This window comes from Hippocampus zosterae, chromosome 10 (assembly GCF_025434085.1).
Source record: "Hippocampus zosterae strain Florida chromosome 10, ASM2543408v3, whole genome shotgun sequence".
In the NCBI taxonomy this organism is placed as follows: domain Eukaryota; kingdom Metazoa; phylum Chordata; class Actinopteri; order Syngnathiformes; family Syngnathidae; genus Hippocampus; species Hippocampus zosterae.
Window position 1 is genome coordinate 19603405 of NC_067460.1, and position 10423 is coordinate 19613827.

At 42.6% G+C, this 10423-nt stretch overlaps 1 protein-coding gene across 1 annotated transcript; it reads left to right on the forward strand.

Annotated features, from left to right (window-relative positions):
• The first annotated feature begins 56 nt into the window (after positions 1-56).
• Positions 57-8314, forward strand: ccdc92ba (coiled-coil domain containing 92Ba). Its single transcript, XM_052078708.1, has 5 exons — positions 57-426; positions 491-563; positions 1052-1266; positions 4334-4380; positions 7102-8314. The coding sequence occupies exons 3-5, from the start codon at positions 1133-1135 to the stop codon at positions 7806-7808; spliced, it is 888 nt and encodes a 295-aa protein (XP_051934668.1). The 5' UTR covers positions 57-426; positions 491-563; positions 1052-1132; the 3' UTR covers positions 7809-8314.
• The last annotated feature ends 2109 nt before the right edge of the window (positions 8315-10423 follow it).

Sequence of the window (10423 nt, forward strand, 5' to 3'; positions counted from 1 at the left end):
CGCCTCCGTGGCCCGATGCTAGTTCTCGCGTGATCTCATCACGGTGTGGTTGTCCCCCCCCCGCCCCCCCGCCCCTCGCCTTCCACCCAGTCAACCAGCTCCCTCCCCCACACAAGCAGCACTCATCCATCCCTAGTCGTTCGACGCCTCACAGCGGGGGTCGTGGGGGACGAGCCCAAAGGATGTCGCGCACGTTGATGGTGGGCGCTTTGGTGCTCGATAGAAACGAAGGAGACGCCGAGTTGGAGTGGGAACCATGTTCGGTTATTATGTGCAGCCACAAGTGAACACATTCATCACTTTGAGACTGCTTCACGTCAATCGGAGCCGCATAATGGATGCAGCCTGCAAGATCGATACTGGAGAGTTGCATGTTTGTGTGCCTTGGGAGTCTATTGTTTTAAATGCTTTATATTAAAACCTAAGGTAAGTTGAAACATTTTTCTATCCAGCTTCACCGAATGTTAATTTCCTTTCCTGCCGAGGGCAGAACCTCACCGAGAACTTCTGTGGCCATGACGTATTTCAAAGATGTGATGAAGCTGCGCGGGGTTGCATAAAATGTATGTACCATTTATAATTTCAAAGCAGTGGGAAAAAAACAGAGGATTTGGAAATATTCCAAATCGGACACTTCACATGAGAATTATGAATAATAATGAGGATTCACCTGGAATTTGCGGGTAAAAAAGAAATACAATTTTGTTTTGGCATGCAAAATGGGTAGTTCTCCTTGCCCACATTGAGGGCCATGACAGCCCTCCTGGCTGACTCGACTTGCTTTTGACTTCGTTCGAGATGAAGTTCGTAAAATTTGGCTCTTACACAAAGCAAAAAATAAATAAAAATCCAACAAAGACAGCTCATAACTCACAAGTCAAGTAAATCAAAGTACCACTGTACTTGGAAAATCTGATTTTTCTTTTTTTAACTCAGCATTATGCTCAAATATATTTTCCCTAATTTGATCAAAGTTCCCACTATAGAGCCAACCTTCAATTTTGTGAATTCCTGTTGTTTCCGATTCATTCCTGCTATTTTCCATGGAAAGTTATCAACTTCCAAGCCGAGTTCCAACCTGGTCAGCCCCATTTGGACTCCCGTCCGTCTTCCTGTGAGTGCAAACCCAGCCATGGCCGAAGAGAGTGATGTGACCCGGCAGTTGGAGAGCGTCGAGAGGAGCATGATGTTCCTCAGGCAGGAGCACCTCACTTTGCTTCACGGGCTCCACATGGAGATTCTTGCCCTGCAGAGGCGATGCTCAGATAAGTGGGCTATTAAATAAAAATGCATGCATGGAATTATGATTCAGCTTTTTTTATTTTATGCATTGGTGGGAAGTATTTTGTTAATGTACTTAGGTATATTTCTCACATGAGAATATGTTTTTACTTTCACTTCCGACACTGAAAACAGATGCCTGCATGTTGTACTCTTTTTTTTAATGTGCTCATTAATTCTATCAACCTTCACAGATGTTAAAAAATAAAATAAAATAAAATAAGATGTAAATAGTGAAAGTTGTAGTCAACCAAAGTTGAGGGAGCCTTACTTTAATGACACGATCCAAAAATGGACCAGATGGTAAGCGGATCCCACAAACGCAGATTCAGACAAACGACGGTACAAAAAGTATTTGCAGAAAAACGAAGGACTGACAAAATATAAACGCTGGCGACACAAAACCAGGAAACGTCAACAAGTCAACATGATCACAAAAAATAAATGCTTGCAAATGGCAGGAATTTTTGATACCCGAATGAAACTTGATGAAACTTAATCCAAAAATAACAAGAAACAAAAAATATGAAACAGGAAAATTATCGAAACAAGAGCGGCTATAAACATGAAGCGGGTGATTAGAAAATTTCTTGTGAGCGAACAGCAAGCAAGGTCCATAATCCGACAGTGACTAGGCACCTTGGCAGTCCTGAAAATACATGGCAAAGCTTGATTTGCTAACAAGACACAGGCACGCCCTCCACTCTTTCTGTCCCTTTGGCATCGATCACTGCCCGACAGTGACAACGTGATGATGTCACACTACAATTCCGGGAGATGACATCATTTTACCAGCCAGTGAATTTCATTGATCAAATGCAGCTAACACAAACACAATCACCGCACACTAGGGAAGATAGATGTGGATACAATAAAATATAAATATATTGTAAGCTATTTATTCTCTAAAACCTTTAAAACTTCCTGAATATTAAAAAAAATGTTCACCATATAGGAAATGCTAGACACATACGGTATATGGTAAGGCTTTAGAAGGACATGCAAAGTATTTCCTCCATGGTTAATCGATTCGGTTAATCTATTGTTTTAGAAATCCAAATGAATGCGGTCTTGTCTGATAGAGAGGTAGGCCCGTGTATGTGCGCATGAGTGAATGCGTGCGAGTGCATGTCTGTGTGATAGCTCAGAGCTAATGTCAGCAGTTGTCTCGAAAACACCCTCCTCCATCAGTTTGTTGCGCAAATCTATAATTGTGTGTTTAGGAGTTTCTGTTCTCTTCTCCCCTCTGTATCAATGGGGTCTTGCACCATATCACACGCGCTCAGAGAAATCATTCGGTTTTATCATTAATTGTGACCAGAGAGTGAATGACCATTTGACCTCACTCAGCCGAAGAATAAGCCATCGCAAGCAACAACCAGTATTGTGAGAACCCCCTGTGTTGTTTTTTACTACCTGACAGGGACTTGAAGAGCTTTGTGTCCCCACACTGATGAAAAGATGATCATTTGTTGAGTTGAGAATTTGTGATCTGTCCTCCAAGGGGAGCTTTCTGCTGGCTTGCTCATGTGCTCTTTCCTGAAGGTCACTACGAGGTTGATCTGATGTCTGCTGTCGTAAAGCGTCAGAATGTTGGCTCGCTTTTCTGGCAAAGACATGTCCTTCTGTCTCCCTGAAAAGAGAATTAATTAGAAATCAAAAATTTTACTGTTTAAATTAAAACCTGTTCAGAAAGCTTATTTGGTTTAGTCTTGGTTTTTTTTTCTTTTAGGGTTTTATACATACATTTTAAATATGTTGTAGAAGAGCAAAAAATGGGGCGGCTCAGTGATTGACTGGTTACGCATCGGCCTCACAGTGCAGAGGTGCAGTGTTCTTTCCTGTGTGGAGTTAGCGTGTTCTCCCGGGCCTGTGTGGGTTTTCTCCGGGTACTCCGGTTTCCTCCCACATTCCAAAAACATGCACGGCAGGCTGATGGAACACTCATAATTGTCCCTTGGTGTGAGCGTGAATGGTCGTTTGTCTATGTGTGCCCCGCAATTGGCTGGCAGCCAGTTCAGGGTGTGCCCCACCCACTGCCCAAAGATGGCTGGGATAGGCTCCAGCACACCACGTGACCCTTGTGAGGATAAACGGATCAGAAAATGGATGGATGCATGATATCAACCTTATTATCATTTAAAATGTGGGCTCTGCTGCATAACTAAATCAAGCAGTCCATCAACCAGTATAGTGAGCCTAGCTCCCAGGGGTCATGCACATGATGCAAGGCTTGTTATTGTATTGTATAATATGTTGCAATAAAAGTACAGAGGTTTTCCCTATCATGATGAATAATTGGGATTAATGATTACAATATTGATCAAAATAATTATAATTATCATTTTGGCCACAACTATGTACCTATCCCGAGTGGACAGCGTTTCTCAAGTAGTGATGAAATTGACTGTAAGTTATATGGACATTGGATGTATTTGGACACCTTGTCTAATTTTCCTGTGCTAAATTGTTCCCACAAAGCATGTGAGCATAGAAAATGCCTTTATAAAAAGAACAAAATACATACATGCAGTCGCCCAAACCTTAGTTGAGTTCGAAGGGGTGTACCACTTGTCCATAAAATATAATTAAAATCTGTTGCAACTGCATAGTTTGAACTTGACTGAATTTGCTTTCAATAACATCATTTTGTGGCACTCAGTCTTCCATCATTAAACATCATGCTTAGCAAGAGTACACCGGCAGCAGTTTTTCTTTCAGCTCATATTGATTTGAGGGAGCAATACAGTACTCTCAAAGCTGCAGCAGTATGTCTGCCTGCAAGAAAAACTGTTTTGACGAAGTAAGGGAACTTGGCCAAGCCTCTCACAGTGATTCTTAATTCAAAGTCTCAGATTTAGCTTCATTATTTATGTACGGACATGTGGAAATGTGCTTGGAGTAACATGCGGCATTGGTTAACTTGTCAAAGAAAAGATTAAATCAACTTGAAATGTCAGTGTCATTTTTAATGAGATGTTTTGGTTCAACATTGACACTCCAACATGATTTCTGTACCATATTCATTTTTCTTTGTTTTCCACTTTTCAGGGTTGACAAATGATCTGAAGGTGAAACCTCCGGGTCGAAGCCAAATAGGTATGTTGAAAGATCAATTTAATCCCTTATGCTGCATGAATATCATGTGTTGTACATTTATATGGTCAGTTTTTTTTTTTACCTAGCCTTCATCTCTCTGAGATTAAGCATTCAGTCCCTAACCAAGCACAACCCCCAATGTCGTATCAGCAACATGCCTGCATCTGTCCCTGCCTCTTCGCCATCCCCCATAGAATGTCTCTCTCTTTCTGTCTCTCGCTCCCTCGCTCTCTCAGTCTCTCCTGACAAACCTCACACACAAACGCTGTCCTATCTTTTCACATATCCTGAATATGCTTCGATGGAAGCTGACCCATTAATCTCAAATGAAAAAAAGCCAATGGGTTTGCTGATTCATGAGGGCAGTGGCGATAACAAAAAACTGCTGCAAAGAGAGCCTGTCGTGACACACATAACGCAGCCCCTGATGGATATTTTTATTGCAGCCTCAATCTGGAGATGTGCACCGTTTGGTTGCGGGAGTGAAACAGAAAAAAAAAAGAGGAGTCGAAAGGCGAGCAGTGCCCGTGTAGCTGCATTACTCAGCCATTACAGCCCATCATCAAAAGAATGCACTCTTCTCCCACCCCGGCAAATTGATCCGTCCTCTTTCTTTCCCTCTGCTAGCGTCTCCCCTTGTTGTCCCATGGGGGGTGTCTGTTTACAACAGACAGCGAGAGGAAACAGAAGTCGGCAATGAGAGGTAGTAAGATGCAAAGAAAAGGGAGGTAGAGAGTGATAAAAGGGAAAACGAGAAGGCGGCAGACAGGAGTGGAGGGAAGGAGCGTGTGGGGTGATATGAAGATCACATTATGAAATCTCCAATATTATGAGCTCAACCTGAGTGTGGTGATGAATACCAACGAGAGAGACTGTGTCCCAAAATAGGACAATCTCAATAAATTACATTACGAGTGACACAATTTAGAAGTAGTTTTTAGCCATCGTCTTGAGTGTTTTTTAGTTACAGGCGTGATTGTGGACCAAATGTAACTCTTATCTCAAGGCATGCACATATATCTTATGTATACATATATGAGAAAATGCAGATAGCACTTTGTGAGCTTGTCTAAATCATGATGGCGAGCTGAGTCCAAATTAAAAATCAAAAGTAAGTCGTCATCAAGCTAGCTGTGAGATTTATTCATCAAAATTCATAAATATATCATCATGAAATATTCTCCGAATGTGTAGCGAAGCTATATGAGTTTCACTTTTCAAATTGCACAACTGAAATTTAGGTTTTCATTGATATCCTAATTTGCTCCAATATAAGTACCGTCCGGGCGGCCCGGTAGTCCAGTGGTTAGCATGTCGGCTTCACAGTGCAGAGGTACCGGGTTCGATTCCAGCTCCGGCCTCCCTGTGTGGAGTTTGCATGTTCTCCCCAGGCCTGCGTGGGTTTTCTCCGGGTGCTCCGGTTTCCTTCCACATTCCAAAAATATGCATGGCAGGCTGATTGAACACTCTAAATTGTCCCTAGGTGTGAGTGTGAGTGCGAATGGTTGTTCGTTTCTGTGTGCCCTGCGATTGGCTGGCAACCGATTCAGGGTGTCCCCCGCCTACTGCCCGAAGACAGCTGGGATAGGCTCCAGCACCCCCCGCGACCCTAGTGAGGATCAAGCGGCTCGGAAGATGAATGAATGAATGAATAAGTACCGTCCGTATGTTGTTTCTCATTCCAGTATGTCTGCGGTTTCACCATATTTATATCTAATGTCGGTATAGGTAGATGTAGGTATAGATTCGCCTTGAGGAATGACCGAACCTCTCCCTACCCTTGGGATTCTCCCCTTCATCAAATCTGACCTATTTCTGGTAATGAAACTTCAGCACTGGCCTCAAAGATGTCATCTCCTCCTCTGGCCAGCTTTGCTCAGTCAGCCCCGAGGCCCATTTCAAACTCTGCTTTTTATGTGCATCGCTCTTCTCCTTTCTCTCCGAGAGTTTGACAGCAATGAAAATAATGTACAGTACCGTTGTCCGTTTTAATTTCTTGTGAAGAGGGCGCTGTAGGCACTATGTCTCTTGAGACGATATGTATCAGAACTAGCCGAATGAACTTTGAGTTCACATTCCTTGAGTCCAACTACGTTTTATTTTAAGGTTACTGATCACAGATAAGCATACATTTTAGAGTTGGGATACGCACTTCATTTTTGTCCACATACTGTATGTATATCAACAACATATAGTGGTAGTGCCTTGTGTTGGGTTTCATTTATTCCACAACCATGCTTATAACTCAAATATTCAATCTCAAATAGTCTCTCCCAATGATATGAATGAAAGTGATAATAATCTGTTCCAGGGAATATAAATAAATAATCCGCTCAAATCCGCTTTTACTCACGAGGATGCCAGCGTGTTGGAGGCTATCCCAGCTGACTTTGAGCAGTAGGCAGGTACACCCCCAACTGGTTGCCAGCTCGTCGCAGGGCACACATTGACGAACAACCATTCACACTTACAGACAATTTAGAGTATTCGATTAACCTACCGTGCATGCTTTTGAAATGTGTGAGGAAACTGGAGTACCCGTAGAAAACCCACACAGGAATGCCGGAGCCGGAATGGAAACCTGCACTTTTACACTGTGAGCCCAACATGCTAACCAGTCGACACCCGTGCCACCCTAGCGTTTTCACCCGTTTCGCTATTCAGTGTGCTGTGTAGCATTTTAGACATTTGACATCACTTTTTTGTCTTTGACCGTGTTAGAAATACAAGAGGAAGAGGAGCTCCTGGAGGCCCGCTGCAGGGGTGTCGAAGACCGTCTGTGTGAGCAGGAGTGCACTATTGGAGAAATTCGCAAGGAACTGCTCCACAAGGGCGCGTTGGTGGGAGCCCTTCGAGCCAATCTGAAAGAAAAAGAGCGTCACTTCCTTGAAGAGCTCAAACGACGCAGCCACTGCTCCACCATCTTAAACACCGAGCTTCAGAAACAAACCGAGGCAGCAGCGTACCTTTCCTTTCAGCTTCACGCTGCCAAGCAGAAGCTGCATCACCAGCGGCTGCAGCAGAGGCATGCACTCCTGACCAGAGCTTCCCATCAGGGCCCCCCGCAATATGACAGCGAGCACATCTCGCCCCAGCAGTCGCTGCCAGGAGCCTCCAACTCTTCTCCTGGGGTTAAACCGAAGCGCAAGAGCGCTAGAGCCTGCTCTCGAATGGAGCGCGCCCGGGAATGTGTTCCCATTGAGAAAGTGACGGGTCCTGCGGAGCCTGCAGCCATGCCAGACCCTGCCCTCTTCCTTCACCCCTGGAGGCTCCGAGTACGCACCAGGCAAACGGGAACACACAGATCGCTTCCGCTCAGGGTTGAGGACGAAGTGGGTCAGCAAGGGCCTGTGGTCCCTCAAGAAGATGCAGCCAGGCTGGTGTCTGCAACCACAGCGCCCCCTGGTGCTGAGGCACAGGCAGATTAGCAAATATTTATCTTTTTTTGCTTCTGTTAACACTTTTGTTATGCCGCCCCTTGACCGAATAACACTGGGTTAATAACGAATAACGTCGACCTGCGGTGGGCAAAGTATGGCTCTGGGGCCACATATGGCCGACTATGTTTTTTAATCCAGCCCAACAAGCATTTACCTTATTAAAATTGGTTAATAAGAATGTGTTTTTCCTTTTACATTTTTTTAGTCATTGAATTAAATAATGGGTTAATTCATTTATTTTAAATGATGAAATATGCGGCAGCACGGTGATCGACTGGTTAAGACGTCTGCCTCACAGTGTGGAGGTGCAGGTTTCGATTCCGGCTCTACTGCCCGAAGACAGATGGGATAGGCTCCTGCCCCTGCACGACCTTCGTGAGTATAGGCGGATTACAAAATGGATGGATGATGAAATTTGCAACATATTTAAAGAAAATATTTTTATTCATTTTTCGAAACATTCAGTTAATAAAATTGTAATATATATATATAAACACATGCATATGAAACATATATTTATCTATATGAAGAGATGACAAATATATGTGTTTCTTCATCGTAATTTTACACACACGTTTTTGACCTCATCTCCAGATGAACTGAGCCAAGTGTCTGATTTAAAAATCAATTGAGGACCTTGAGATCAATGGTTTGCCCACCTGTGCTGGATATCCTTTTTAATATTATGGACTACAAGACGTGTCACTTCAAGTCCATCTTTGAACTAGAATGATGTGTTTACACGGGTGTCACTTGTATACTGTCGGGCCTTAATAGTAAAGCAATCCCATTTTTTTTTGGGAGTCCAGCTGAGGTTGCGGCAGGCATGTTGTGTGGAAGGCATGCTTTTTTTATGTGGCCGTGACCAACTGTGACCCTTCAAGGTGAACCATAAATCAACTCCACACTGTGTGTTTGTGTAACCTCAAAACGACAGTCACGGTTGAAACGATCTGAGTGTGTGCGTCTGTATATCACTGGATGACAACAAAAATGTTGAATTGTCTTTAGTTCCTAGAGCCATATCTGTAGAACACGTTATTGGTTTCGATTAGGACGTGGTCGCAAAATACCTTATGAGGAATGGTACTGCAATTTGTACAGTCCTCACACAAATGCACATTAACAGCAAATGTTCCACTCTTTAATGACTGAATTAAACTCACTGTGGACGGTTGTTACCTCTTGACAAGTCAAATGTGTAATCTGTGAAATGGGAAGATTTTTTTCATTTTATGACACTTGAAGGCTATTTGTTGAAGTGGACATAGCTTTTTTTGTTTTAATTGGTAACTTTTCATATCCAATTTTAAAATTGAGTACCAAACGTTCTTCTAAACCAGAGGTCCCCAAACTATGGCCCACGGGCCATAGTTTCCTGACTTTTTTTTCTGTAAAGAACCTGGAAAGGGTTGTTTGGTTATGTGTGGCTTTCGGGGAAACAATATTTTTTTAAGCTCCCCTACGATCGTTTTTTTTAAGCTCCCCTACGATCGTTGATGTTACAAACTGACACCGGCCCCCCATCAGAGAAGGGAAAAGTTATGTGGCCCTCATAGGAAAAAGTTTGGGGACCCCTGTTCTAAACGATTCCTTGTGAATTAGTATTTTTTTTAAACTGTGTGTGCTTGATACATGAGTTGCTTTGTATAAACAGTTACTCAATTATTATTCAAGCCCAAATCACTCACTGCACTTGAATTTTGTGTTCCAAACAAAAACACTAGCTGGCAACTAATCTGCTTGAGGGACTTTCTTTTATTTACATCTCAGGAAAAATGGACCAACAAGAATGTGACTGTTGGTTAAGTGAGGACTTTTTTTCTCCAATTGATGGTGTGGCTGTAACATTTTCCAAGTGTACTAATTCTTAAATACTATGGCGATATCAACATGTGCAGGGAGATTGTCAGTTTAGACAGGAGCTTTACACAGAATATTGGTATGTAGTTATGCAAGTGTAAGAAGAAACCCCCAAGTATGAGAATGACTGAACTGAATTCAATAAGTAAACTGAATAGTTTTTTTGGTCAATATTTCTTTATTCTGTGATACATGCAAAGCTCCATTGTAATCGCTGCCTTATCATACAGCAAACAATGTGTTTTGTTTTGTATGAAACAATATATTGAAGTTTATATTTTGGCTTTTTTCCCCTCTCTATGTAATTAATGTGACGAGTCCTGCTTTGAAACTTAATTTACTTGTGATGAGACATGTGAGGCTTGTCCAAAATACGGCATTTACATATTGTGTTTTGGTCTTCAGTCGACCACCATATTTCAATAGTTATGTCTCGTTTTTAGGTTGTGACAGCTGTTCTGCGGACTTGATCTGTTCATATATCATTACTGTTGTCCATTTTGCTTCATGTGTAATGCCTCATTGTTTGACTTTTGTCGTATTCTGTTATACTGATGAATAGTAGTAGTTACCTGAAGGTTTGAGGACCGATTAGCTGCTGCAGTCGTGGCAGCAATAAACATGTGGGCATGCCGCTATGCCACATGATTGTCAGGATAGAATGCCAGCTAAAACCATTGTCCCAAATCATAAGCCATGATAGTATAACTGTGTAATAGGGGGTTGTTCTTACAACTTCC